Consider the following 14,241-nt stretch of genomic DNA (forward strand, 5'->3'; position numbering starts at 1 on the left):
AAACTATTTTCCAAGGTTTTAACATCCAACAGAGCCCTGCTCAGTCCATCACTCAAAAATGGGAAAACCACAGTACATCTGCACTTGGCCTTCCACTGGCTGGCCAGGCAAAAACAGAACTAATTAGAGAAGTAGCCAAGGGGTCCAGGTTATTCTGGAGGAGCAGCAGCTATCCACAGCTCTGCTGGGGCAATCTGTAATTATTAGATGTGCACTCTGCTAATTTGGTTTTTATGTAAAAATTGGTGAGATGAAAGCATTTGTGGAAAGAAAGCCATTACATTTTTTTGCCACAAGCAATGGAAGAAAGCGTTATGGTTAAATGAGACCGAAATTAAACTTTCTGGCTACGTATGGAGGGAAGCTGACAAAGCACATCACCTGAAACACAGCATCCCTAATGTGAAATCATCACCATGGGGTGGAGATGTGTTTTTTTTATAACAGATCAAAGTTATAAAGAACTCTGATCCTTAAACATGGGGCTAAAGTTAATCCTGTGGTGGAGGTTTACCTTCCACCAGGAGAGCAACCCAGAACATACAGAGCTACAGTGGAAATGTTTAGATCAAAATGTATGCATGAGTAAATCTAAATCCACTTAAGAATCAGTACAAAGCTTTTAAATTGATATTCTGGCGCTCTGCATCCTGTTGGACCAAGCTTGACCTATTTAGGAGGATGGATGGGTAAAAAGTCTTCAGACGTGTGAAGCAAATACAGACTGCAGCGAAAGTGGTTCTAGAAAACAGAGTGGGTCAATAAATGAAAGCCACAATTGTTAACTTTTAATAAAAAAAAGTTAAATACTTTTGCAAAAGTTAAATAAAAGTTATGCACTACTTTGTGTTGGTCTGTCCTACAAAATTAGTGTTCAGTCTCATTGCAGAATGAGACTGAACTATACATGTATTTTTTATAAACATATTTTTTTCTACATATTTATAAAAACTGTCACTATGTCAAGACAAATAATCTGAAAAACATCAAGCTCCGCCTCCTTCCTGTGGTCCTACAGCCATCTGCAGAAATACACAGCCAATCAGAGCTGGTTGGCTCTGAAACAACCAATCGGAGTCGGTCATCATCCTTACACTTGAGCCTGTCACAACAATAGATTCTACAATGTATTGTTATTGTCCCAATAACTATTGCAATAAATGTTATTTGGAGATCATTTTCAAGTAACATGTCGACAGACCTTATAGCTAATGACGACATTTCTTCAAGATCAATAATAAATTCTGTAACAAAAACTCCACACTGGACCTGGAACGTTTTTTAAACATCCAAAATAAAACACACACACACACAACCAAAACCATGAATAAAATAGATTAATTGTGTCTCCGTAAACATAATTACCTTTCATAAAATATTAATCATCAGTATAGAAGTTATCAAGCTCATTTAAATTTATTATGTGATTAATTGAATAATTGCTTATTACGAAACTCAGATCATAATCTCCGCCTTGCTCTCTGCTACGCTACAGTTCCCCATAACAAAGGAATGCTAAAGCTAGTTAGCTTGGCTGATGATGACGATGGTAAAAACAGTTTTCTTGAAACAGTACGTTGTTTTTCCACCATAAGCATACTGAGCAAGACCTTCCTCTTGGCTATGATTGGCTGTTTCTAACCGAGTGGTGCATTCCTGCAGATGGCAATAGGATCACAGGGAGGAGGCAGAGGAGCTCTAATTTTTCACAGATATCTGCATCTTGTTATACTGTCAGGATACGGTGGACAGTTTTAACAAATATGTAAATAAAAAATCCTCATTGTTTATGAAAATCACATGCAGAAATACGTTTTTACAGTACAGGAACCCATCGCAGCATCAGATCTTACCCGCTGTCCGACGTCAGTGACTCCCCCAAGGAGTGGGTGTCGGTTTGGCCCCGGTTCTCACCGTCTCGTTTCGGCTGGCTCCCCTCCCTGGGTTCATTGTTGTTGTTGGGGCAGCCGCCGACGTACACCTGGGGCTGCCTTGTTCCACCGCTGTTCCCCATGGCCGACGCGGGCCCCCGCTCGTAGCCATTCACTGTCCTGGGGCCGGACCTGTTCTCCAGGATTTCGTGGTGTTTGCTGTAGGACGGCGGCGAGGACGAGGGTGGTTGACGGGCGGATGACGATGCGGGGACTGGGGTGGAGGAGGCGGCATGTCTGGGCAGTTTGTATCCATGAGAGATGAGGAGGTCCTCCACGCTGTACATGGTGGCATTTGTTTCTGCTGGTGCTGGTGTTTCCCCCCACCCCCTCTCTGCCTTTAGGAAGGTCGCTTTTTAAGGCGTCTCCGCTTCTTCCCTTACACACACCGGCAGGATTACCGGCACAGCTGCACAGCGGAGGCCATCACTGGGAGAGAGACAGACAGAAAAGAGGTTAGTGTGAACACACTTGAAGAGAGACAGAAGGGGAAAAAAAGGTGAGGGTAAAACTATTATCCTCGCTATCCGTGTCCGAATGTTGTCAAGACCTTTATGGAAATTTGAGACAATTGGGGGGAAAAAAGAAGGCACCACAACATAAGTGAACCCCCGCCAGTCCCCCAACTGTCCCCCCGTCTCCTCTCCTGCGCGACATCATCAACGGCTGCAAGAGGAGTTTCAGAGCCTGTGCTGCTGCGTTAAAAAGCAGGGCCACTGTTTGCGTTTGGATTGCCACAGACTTCCAGCTGGTAGCAGCATTCCCAAGCTCATGTTTTGCATCACCAAAACTGCTGGAGGACAGTGTGCCTCTTGTGTTCACCTCAGCATCACTAAAGTGTGTCCGCAAGCAAGAGCCTGTGCCCAACTCCCGGGACAAAGTGGAGCTTGTTCAAAGTGCTGGTTGGACTCCGTCAGGGCTGCCCCCTTGTCCCTGATCCTGTTTGTGAGGTTCACGGGTGGAAAATTAAGGTGTAGTCACAGAGAGGACGGGGGTCTGGTTTGAGACTTAAGGGGTTTCATTTTTGTCCTTTGCAGATGATATGGTTCTCTTGGTGCCTTCCAGCTATGACCCTCAGCACCCTTCCACTGAAGCTGAATGTGAAGGGTTGAGGTAGAGTAAAATCATGGTTTTCAACCAGAAAAAAGAAAGGTTAACTGCTCCATCCAGGTCAACCTTTTCCTCCACTGGAAGATTTCATGTTATGTTGTTGTCTAGAATGGAGCAAAAAAAATTCAAAGGCAGGTTTTGATGTCTCATCAGGATGCTTCCTGGTTGCCTCTCTCCTCTGGTTAGTGAATGCCTTACGATGTGGAAGTCATTGGGGGAGAGGGATGTCAGTGTTTCCCCAACTGGAACTTTTAACACCCATGAACCAAATCTCAGATAAGTAGAAGAAAATAAATAGATGGAGGATTTTCCAGACATGCACTCAACCAATGGGTTTCCCAGCAGGATAAGTGTTTGTCTGGACAAAAATTGAGAACTATTACAATAAGGGGTTCACACATTTGATAGTCTGGTAGACTCGGTTCGATTGGGAACCCAAATTGCAACATTTGTTACATTTTCAGCTGGTGTGGTTCGCTTTCACACTGCACTACGTCGAACCAATCAAACCCTTTGAACCTCCTCGCAGGTGACGCAGCACCAAGAACTGCTAAAAGACAACACAAATACAACAATCATATCGCCAACTCCAAAGTTTTGGTGCCTGACTTTCTGACCATACACACACTGAGATTAGATGGAAACTGAGATGTTAGCATGTCAGCATGTCATGAGACCATCATACAGTAAGAGAGGCTGGCTACTGCATCACTATCCAGTGGATAGTGTATCCACCTGGATGATACAAGTTACGACTACGTTGAATTTCTCTTTGGGATTGATTCAGTGAATTGAATTAAATTGAACTGAAATGAATTGAATGACTTTCAGTCTCACATCACTGGAGACATCTCTTAGATCGGGTCCAGACTTTGACAGGGACGTTGCACCCAGTGATTGTTTATCAGTCTTTCCATTGTAGCTTTGCTGCTGTGCTTGGGATCATCCATGTGAAGGTTGCTGCTCTGGTAGAAATTTCTTCACATGCTTGGTGATGATCACTTAAGTGAATAAATTAGCAGCAATTAACTACTAGTTTCCCTTTCAAATTCTACAGAAAGAGCTGAGGACTATTTCGTATTTCCACAAATATCTTTTTCCATTTTGGGGTTCCATTTTTGGTCAGGGAATAATAACTGTGCGGAATCTGGTGTGTCAGGCTATGACCAGATCCTTTTTTTATTATTATTATTATTATTATTAAATACATCCACATATGTAAAACTGAAGGGTGTGTTAGAAGAACATCTACTGGAACATTTTCTTTTTCAATTCTAATTCATCTGCTAACAGCAAATACTAAAACAATCGCCTTATTAAACAGGAGAAAGTTGAAAAGGATTCAACAAAAAAAATCTCTTCCTACCCATTAAATAAAGCCAAACAGTAAATGTTTTACAAAGTCATAAATTATACATACTCCCCTATGTACCCTCCCAAAAAATGACAATGACTATCATCTTGAAGGACTAATGAATGATTGCATTAGGGATACCCAGTATGCATCCTCTCATGATGTAATGCCCTTGATGAAGTCATGCTTGATGCCTTGTCAGAGGCAGAGATGCTGCTGCAGCCCACTCATTCATGCAAACAACCTGGCTGTCCTCAATAAGAAACGGCATAAAAGAAAAGCGGCGTGTGACTCGCTGCCAGAATCAAACGCCGCGCAGACGGTTTTAAAGCCAATCACACTGGGATTGTTAAAAGGCAGAGCCAAATCGCTTGTTCCCCCCACCCCTCCATCCCCCATCTTTTGAAAAAACAGACGGCTGACGCAGCCTCGACAAAATGTATTCAGCTGCAAACTGATTAGCATTTGTTTTGCTCATCTGTGTTTGTTTAGCCATCATAGTCCGATACAGGCAGAATGAAACGGAGCTATAAAAAGCCATCTGAGAGGGCAGCATGGCTCCCTCGTACCTGAACCCCGGGACAGCCCGCTAGGTGATTAGGTGATTAACGGGATCCGGCACCGTGAAAACGCCGCTCCCTTTGTGCGTCTGGCTCTCTAATACGATTATCCCTTCTTTTTTTTTTCATTTAAAACCTTAAACCTGTTAGTTTTGGAGGATTGACTCTTGGCGCTTAGCCAGTTAATACTTTTGTTGAGTTTAACTCTTCCCGTTTGTGATTTGAGTAATCCCCTCAAGAAGAGCCCAGTTCAGAGTTTCCAAGGACCTTCCTGTTGAAGCAATGTCAATGCTAAAGAAAAAAAAAGGGGAGGAGCTGCAATTAATTTGCTTATGGATGAGTGCGCAGACATAGGATGCGCAGCGTTTTACTCATCATTATTTCCTGAACTTCAGCAGAACTTGTGTTGGGTAAAAGAAATAAAAAAATAAAAAATAAAACACGGTCATGATGCCTTTGATCTGACATTATCTCATGGAAACACTACAAATGGCAGTAAAAGATCATGAAAGATAATAATAGTGGAAAAAATAAACACTGAACTTGACACTTTCTCCTTGTCTATAGAAATGAAATTCAATACTAACTGATGGCCTATAATCAAAGATATTCCAAAAGAAGCACCTCACGACAAGTAAAAGCAAAAACCTCTCTAGACCTTTGCAACCTTGTTATTGTAAAGGCGTTTTAATTGGTTCTAAAAATATTTCTAAACTTCTGAATGCTCCAGAGACTGGAAGGATCATGATCACACCTTAACAGGTCATGACCAGGTTCTTCTCGCAAGAATTTTGACAGAGGAGCCAAAAGAATGATCAGAAAAGCCAAGGACAACTTCCAGTGAGCTTTAAAAACATCTGAAACTAGCAGGGACAGTTTCTCAACTCAATCCCTGCACAAAACTCCACTGCTGAAGGAAAACTGAGTAGAACTTGGTTTCAAGATTGCTTTAGAACGTGTGAATAAGCAAATGAGATACTAAAACTAGTTATGTCCCAATGAGACAAATTTGAACTCTTTTGGACATGTTTGGAGGATGAAGCATCACCCCCAAAAACACCATAGCAACAGTTAAGGTTGGAAGTGGAGAAAAATATCACGGTGTGGACTGTTTGTCCAACATGGAAAGTAGAAGAAACCGAATCTGGTTTGGTGAAAGGAAATAAAGCTAATGGCCCAGTCAATTTCCCGACTAAATCACAACTGAAAATGTTCAAAACACCTGAAGGTCAGCATCAGAGTGCATATACAGGAGCACCAGAACCATTTAGATTTAAATGACTGTTTGTGTGGAAGAAAGGGTCAAAATGACACAGTAGCATTTCATCCAATGAATCTCTCCGAACAGGAAATGTCATGACGATGCAAAAAAAATAAAAATAAAAAAATACTGGCAAAAACACACGCCCGAACCACGCACAGGGTTAAAAAAAAAAAAAAAGAAAAAAAAAAATCTCACAGAGTTCAATTGTTCGGATTGGATCAGACAGATCCAACTGTCGATGAACCAGCGCAGATTTCTCTGCAGATGCGATCAGGAAGAATTTGTGAATCTGTGCATTCAGACCGCAGCGGGTGAAGTGCTGGTAATTTAAGTGGAGTCGCTTAATTTCATTTGTTATAAGTTATTGGAGCCTCAGTCAGTGGTTTGTGTCACTACGGAGAAAAAGTTGGATGCATTTATCTGCTTTATGTGTGATGGGATCTAGATTCAATTAGGTGAATATTAACTAAACCGCATAAAAATGCAGCTAAATAGTCTATGTTAATATGTTTTGACAGGTAAAATTTGTTCTGGTCAGACCAGAATTATTTGCCTGATGGTGGCTCGGGCTTCTAATTAGTTTACATTTAATGAGTTTGCAGCACACAGAGAAAACCTAAAGAGAATGTGATCTACTTATTGTAGTTTATGTAGAGGAATAGCAGCTGACTGTTGAGGGAGGAAAAAAATTTAAGTGCAGATCCGTTAGACAGAAACAAGCGCAGTGCGCTGGGCAATAAATGGGCATAAATGCTCCACCGTTACGCTCCAAGTAATCACACAAGAGACAAATGCCAAATATACAATTTATAGTTACACTGCTTACGTTAATGGTGTTTTAAAAACAAAACCAGTAAAAACTTAACTGAGTTAATATGTCAGATTCCCTCCTCACCCTCATCTTGATAAGAACAGAGAGCAGTTCGCTGGTTTCTGTCCAGACTGTGACACTTGGTGCGCAGGCAGTTTCAACTTTACGCACAGAGAACATCGCGGAGCTCATTATTAATCATACTAAGAACAATATCTGTCAGAGAATCATCTCTGATCTGGACGCTTTAACGGACCAGAGGCTTTGGAGAGACCAGCGCAGCTGGTCCGCTTCTGCGGGGTTTTTCTTCCGCCGAGAGAAGTGAGTGCGGGATCAGGAAACGATCAGAGTTCTGCCGTCTTCTAATCACGTCATTTTGTGAAATGTTACCCGATTTCAAAAACGTTCTCGCAGAGAAATACTAAATGTTTTGTTTGATGACTACAAATTGGAAATAAAATGATTTTTTCTTTTTGACGGTCAACGAATAAACTCCAGCGCAACCTCTGCTCCAAACTACGAACATTGTCAGCCCCTCTTCGTTTTTTTTTTTTTTTTTTTTGCGGAGGATCAGTAAATAACTTATTGGTGTTTTACCATCACCACCAAGTATTAAGTGCTTTAGCCTTTGAGTTGCACCACAGCGCAGCACAACTGAAACATCCAGGAGATCAATTTCAGCTTGTTGTTATGAGTACAAGTATAAAGGAGGCTGGTAATGCGCCTGATATAAATCTATTTATTTAAGTCATCACATGGACTTATATAAAATTTTATACATTTTTTTTCATATATTTATTATTGTTTTTCTTCTTTAGATATTAGGTTGGCTTAGAATGATTATAAATAATGTACTGGATTGACCTGGTGCTGTTACATGTCAATCATCAGTAGGGGGCCACTGGGGGGGCCAATCAGATGACAGGGGGGCACTAGCCCCCCCTCTGGCTCCGCCTCTGAAGACCGAGACCATCAAAAATGGTCTCGAGACCAGTCTCGAGACCAAGACCGATCTCGAGTACTACAACACTGGTCATGAGGTTCTCATGGCCAAAGAAGCCTTCACCTAAGTACTGAATACATTTCAGTAAGTCTGTTCAATACTTGCACCATTCCATTGCTATTGCATATTGGATTAAATTCAGTTGATTTCTTAAATTATTCATCATTAAAAACACAGTTTGGGTTGTTACTTAAATCTGACGCTACTTTCACGTCAACAGTCCCATTAGGACATATGTGTCAACTCAAGGCCCGTGGGCCACATGTGGCCCGCCATGTCATTTTATGTGTCCCCCCCCAGCGTTTTATAGGCCCATGATTGACTTAAAATAGATTTTGAGCTTGAATTGACTACAAACTACATCTCCCATAATGCATTCCGATTGCTACCAGCCAACATTATGGCTTCTCGCCACTAGAGAGCAGCAGAGTCACCTCAAGGTGCTTATTGATTTTCCCAGCGAATAAAACTGAGACACCGACAAACTAGCATCAAAATGTCCAAGAAAAATCGATTTACAAGTAAGACTGTGAATGAAGATGTGTGAGCTGGTGTGAGGGCGGCAGGTCGCGCTAGACTTTTTTTGTTATCCGTCATCTTGACCGACAACAAAAAAGAAAAATCGTTCATCTACTATTTTTATCCGTGAAATTACAATCATATTAACATCATAAATCTGGGCTAATGCATCAGTCAGTTGGATCTGTCTGATCCAAACAGATCAATTGAACTCTGTGAGTGTTTTACCCTGCGTGCGCTTTTACCAGAATTCTTTTTTTTTTTTTTTTTTTTTTTTTTTTTTTTTTTGCGTGGTTTCACCACGCTTCTGCAGCGCTCCTCCAGAACACCGCTCTCCTGGGTAACGTGCACCAAGAAGGCTCCATTTGTTAAATCTTCTGGATGAGTTACTTCCAGCGGTTTTTAATTCTTCGCAGCGGCGTAGCCGCGTCCGCAGTGGTTGAGTAGCGGACTGCGCCGCAGTGGTTGAGTAGCGGACTGCGCCGCAGTGGTTGAGTAGCGGACTGCGCCGCAGTGGTTGAGTAGCGGACTGCACATGTTAGTCTAATTAACTTCTGCGTCGTCATTTATTTCCTAAAGATAAACTGCCGGCTCTTCAAATGGATTAACACAACGTTGCATTCTCTTCAGTTTTATCTGGTCTGTAATGGAGACTTGAATACGCTTCCTAACCAGACGCTCCAAAGCGTTATTTAACAATATGAGGTTTTGTTTAATTTATTTTTAACATTGTATTTTCATACATTTACGCTAAGGCTGCCCAAGTCTAGTTTTCCAGAGCTACCATCTGCAACTTTAGATGTGTTCCTTCTCTAACACACCTGGATCATTGACTCATTATAAGCCTCTACAGAACTGAGTTGCTGCTAATGAAGGAAGTCAACCTTTTGTCTGGGTGTGTTTTAGAAAGGATGCATCTAAAAGTTGCAGTCTGAAGGACTGGACCTGGGCACTCCTGATTTGTACCGTCAATGTGGCCCGTTGAGGGCGGTCAATATGCTGAAGTGGCCCTTGGTGAAATTGAGTTTGACACCCCTGCATTAGGATCATATTTCCTGAAAAAAGTTGACGTATTCAATATGTATTTTCCTATCCCTGTCTGTTGAAAACTTTCTTCAGTTGAAATTTAATTTCAGAATGATCCGCAGGTTTGCTAGCAGTAGATGAGGACTATCGTTCCAAACAGGGAAAGGCTTAAATAAAGAGAGCTGTAGGTCACCTGTCCTTAATGTTATCAGATATCAACCTGCTATAACCAGGGGCAAACAAAAGGTCACAACAAAATAAATCTAATCTACAATGAAAACTATTATAACCCTGGTTCTAGCTCATCGCTGCTGGGTTTCCCTCTAGCCGAAACCCAAATCTGAGTCACTTACCCCAGGAGTCATCACTAAATGAGGATTATCTCCAATATTGGTGAAAGGTTGAGTATGTCTTCCTCTAAAAGTTGAGCTGTTGTCGTACGTCCCGTCCACCTTCCCTTCTCCCCTCTCTGCCAGAATACCGATAATGCCGTTACACAATGGAATTACCCGTTTTATATCAAATAAAAACCATGATTCATGAAACAGTCTGCAACAATGGCCAGCTTTCATTCCCCAAAACACAACAACATTGTGTTCCTCTACAATGCCCGCTTGTGTGAAAAAACACCACAGCCATCCGGATTTGGCATCGGGGAGACAAAAAAAAAAGGGGGGAGAGACGGATCGGCTGTGTTTTTAATGATACGGCTCAGTCAAAGACAGACTGATATAAGCATATGGATAACACATGCCGCTACGTAAACTAAAAATACATCTAACCATATGTGGGGCAGCAGCGTCCTTACAGGATTCAGTAGGAATGGGTCAAACGAAGGGTTGTCAGGGGTTGTTAGGTTGATAAAAAACCAGGGAAGCGGCGAGGTTTTGGCTGAACGTTTGAAATGTTTTGCCCAGGCTGCAGGGGTATGACAGGTTGCAGGTTGACAGTTTGGTGTCAGCTCCTTATTCCTGGCCCCGGCAGAGACGAGGGGCATGGTGAGGAGCCCGAGGGGTGCGGGGGGCAGCTTGGGTAGGACAATGCAGCGCAGATGCCTAAATCAGGCCCTCGGGGGAGGAGCCAACTACACAGCAGAGTTGGAGTGTGTGAGCGAACATCCGAGAATAGACTGAAAACGCGTATAATGTGGCGAAGGATGGCTGAATGATTTAACTCAGTGACGCTTATGTTGTCATATTGCATAAACTACATGAAAAGAGTCAAGAAATCCTGACTGAAGCTGAACGAGGCCGAACAATGGATCTCAAAGGAATCTCATGTGATAGACCAACACACAGTTAAGTGAGAAGGCAAAACTCTCGACAGTCAACAGGATAACTTTTGATTGTACATATCTGTCCTTTATAGGAAAATGGCAAGAACAGAAGCAATGTTTGAAGAAAGTATCTCTGAAACAATTAATTGGATTGATCATGATGAATCATGATGAATCAATAGTTGAAATAATCATCAACTAATTTAATAATAATAACTAGAGTATACAGACTAAAAAATAATTTCTAAAAGAATAACATTGTAATTAATGTTGTAATTAAGTCAAAACTCTCCAAAATATATTTTTTATAGAAAAGAATTCTTTTATTTTTCTTTTTGTAAATAAGGTCTACCCAGAACTCAAGTGGCACAGATTTAGTTTCAAAATTTTTGGTTCAAATTCTGAAAAAAAAAAAAAAAACAATCTATTAAGCACCTTTTTGCTGTCCAGTTATTACTCATTTAGTAATAACAGATCAGCCCTGCGCTGTACTGACGTTCAGTAAAGCAGATAGGGCCGAGCTTTTCACATGTTGATGTTAGAGGTATTTTTATTGGCAGAAGAATTCAATGTTATTGCATATTAGGAAATTTTATTTTAATGAACTGTTTTCTCACTTTCTTTTCTTAAAAGGACATACTTTAACACATTTCTAATATTGCGTAAAATAAGCTTAAGTGGTTAAATGAAACATCTGCAATTTCTTGATAGAATAATCAGTAAAATAATAATAATAGTAATTATTATTATTTAAAAAGTCATTGATTGAAACTGAGGGTGTCGCAGTACAACTTTTTCACTTCTGATATGATACCGATATTGCAATTTTGAGCAATGGCCCATATGCAATATCAATGCAAATCATACATACTTTTGTCACTTATTTTGTACTGTGGAATGTCACAAAAGTCTTGGTCTAGTGATATTCAAAGTGAGAATAGTCAACAATAACAGATAATTTTTTTGTCATAAGTGTTTTATCATTGACACGCTAATTTTCAAATAATGCTTCAAACCTCCCAAAACTGTCTATATTGTTAGTTTTGCTATTTCCCCCACTGTTTGTTCAACAAATGCGAAAATATTAATTACAGTTATTGTGAGCAGTTTATATGACTGGTGACCTAATTACAAATGTTTTTCAAGAGCAGCATTTGTGTTTGTGTGGCTACTATTGTTGTGTCATGCAGTCACAGCCATACAGTTGCCTAAAAACCAAGTAGTAAATAGTTCTTATCACTTTTATCATTTTCACAATAGTGTCACAAAGCATTGTGATAAGAAAATACTGCTTTACCAAAAATTAAATCTTCAAAATCAGGAAATTCAATGAATCGAGAAAAGGCTGAACTATAATAGACAGAAACATCTCAATATCTACCTGTGTAAAACTGGTAACATCAAAACCCAGAGAGTCTTACACCGTTGTAATGTGATAAAATGTGAAAAACTAACTTTTGCAAGAAACTGTAAATCTATGCCCCGTTTTTTTAAAAAAAACAAACAAAACAACTATGTGCTTAAACACTGTCGCCTGGAACCAAAAACAGAGACAACAAGCCCTCGTTCTAAAATAACCTCAGAGAGCCGCGCCTCTTCAGCACATTGTTCCAGGTCTCCTTGGATCTCTAAGCGACCCGAATGGGTGTGCACTTGGCAGGACTCTCGCGCTGCATCTGCTCAGAGTGTGCAGGCGTTTCTGAGGCATGACAAGCCCATCGCACTCTGCGAGCAGTGCAGCTTGGAAGACTGTTTATCTACGTGACATCACCGTGTCCAGCGGATGGGCCGCCTCGCTTCCTGAGGAAGTGCGTCTGTTTTCAACTGGAGGGTTGTCGCAAGTGTTTCCAATCAGGGACTTGTTTGTCCCAAGGGTAAGAGGTCGGAGGCATGTTTTCTTATCTGTTTTCTGAGGAATAAAGCGCCTGAAGTGGTTCGAGTCACATTTTACTCAGAGTGACCCTGCATTTTTGTTCCCCCTCTACAGGTATGGCAGTGACTCAGCAGCAAAATGTGTGGTTTACCCAAAGATTCATGCGCCCTCTGGACACTTGCCATCCATCAAGAGAGTCCTATTGATCTCGGCAGACATTACAGTTTGGCACAGATACAGCATGACCTACTGAAGCAATGAAAATTTACCATCACATCAATCCAAGAGAAGTTAAATATAAAGCAGAGCTCACCACCACGTTGCAACCCCATGTGCTTTCTCAATAAGGCACGCCCTCCTAGACAGAGCAGCACTAAAGGCACCATGAGCTAATGAACAAAGGTTTAGCCAAAAAAAAAAAAAACACACCCACCGGCATAATTTTGCTAAACATACTCCGTGGCACCAGTTGTTTTGCTTTCATGAACGGCAGACAATAGTGTGTGGGCCGCTGAGATATTCCCTCTGCATCGCTTCGGTCCAAAACTTATTACAGTCAGACTCTACTGGCACAGAAATCAAAGGCAAGATGGGTTAGAGAAGAAAAAAAAGGGGGTTGGAGTCGGAGTGTGTTTTAGCGAGGCGGTGGGTGGGGTAGATTTATCCCACCGTATTCCAAAAGATCACAAGTCTGCAAGATTCATTTTAGGCTTTGGAGAAGCAGCCCAGTCTTGGATTTGTCTTCCAGGCTCAAGGCAGAGTAAAAAACAGAAGGATACTGATGATGTGACGGGAATTGTGTCAGTGGAATTCTCTTCCATTGTGCAACGAGGCTTAGCTCGGTCCAGCTCTTACGCAGCGATTTGACGTCAAGAGATTTTCTCCATCTGTGCGCATCCTAAAGGGGTGTGAAAGGCATACTGCATCTTAAAAATGTGCAGTCTGTGGTATGAAATTCACTTTTTTCTTATTCTTACTGTGAAATCTAGTTTGCATAAAAATAACAGAAAAAAAAAACAAATCTAAGGGAAAAGTAACAGAACAAAAAAGCTGCCATAACCTAGCTCAATTAGTATGTACACCCTTAAACTAACTCTTTGTTCATGCACCTCTTCAGGTGATCTTCTTAAGCACAAAATTATCAGCATACATAGTTGCTAATAAAGGTTCTCCAAGTCAAATAGATTTTGAGGACATCTCTTGTCCACAGCTAACCCCACAGACTTTCTGAAAGATTTAGCTCTGGACTCAACTAAAACATTCCAAAACTTTAAACTTTTTCTTACATTGTATTTTTTTTTTTTATTTGGTTGTATGATTCAACTCAAACTGTTGCTAAAGAATCCTTCATCTTTGGCTTTCTGGTAGACACCTGAAGGTTTTGTATCTAAAGTGACTGATATTAATTATATTATTATAACTGCTCATAATTCGATTGAGCTATAAAAATATTAAAGGTTGGGGAATTACATATTTTCCAGTCACACAGTGCCATTTTATACTATAATCAAGTA

The 14,241-nt window shown here is 41.0% G+C and overlaps 1 protein-coding gene across 3 annotated transcripts in view; it reads right to left on the reverse strand.

Annotated features, from left to right (window-relative positions):
* The window catches only part of jcada (junctional cadherin 5 associated a), a 30,109-nt gene that overhangs the window by 11,156 nt on the left and 4,712 nt on the right, over positions 1-14,241 (reverse strand). For 2 of the 3 annotated variants that reach the window (XM_008438516.2, XM_017301959.1), the window contains exon 2: positions 1,854-2,360. In XM_008438516.2, coding sequence (XP_008436738.1) covers positions 1,854-2,218 — 365 coding nt within the window. In that variant the 5' untranslated portion in view covers positions 2,219-2,360. Of the gene's footprint in view, positions 1-1,853; positions 2,361-9,931; positions 10,042-14,241 lie in introns of those variants that run through there. The other variant, XM_008438517.2, reaches the window with a different exon arrangement.

The sequence above is a fragment of the Poecilia reticulata genome, linkage group LG20, assembly GCF_000633615.1.
Source record: "Poecilia reticulata strain Guanapo linkage group LG20, Guppy_female_1.0+MT, whole genome shotgun sequence".
NCBI classification, from domain to species: Eukaryota; Metazoa; Chordata; class Actinopteri; order Cyprinodontiformes; family Poeciliidae; genus Poecilia; species Poecilia reticulata.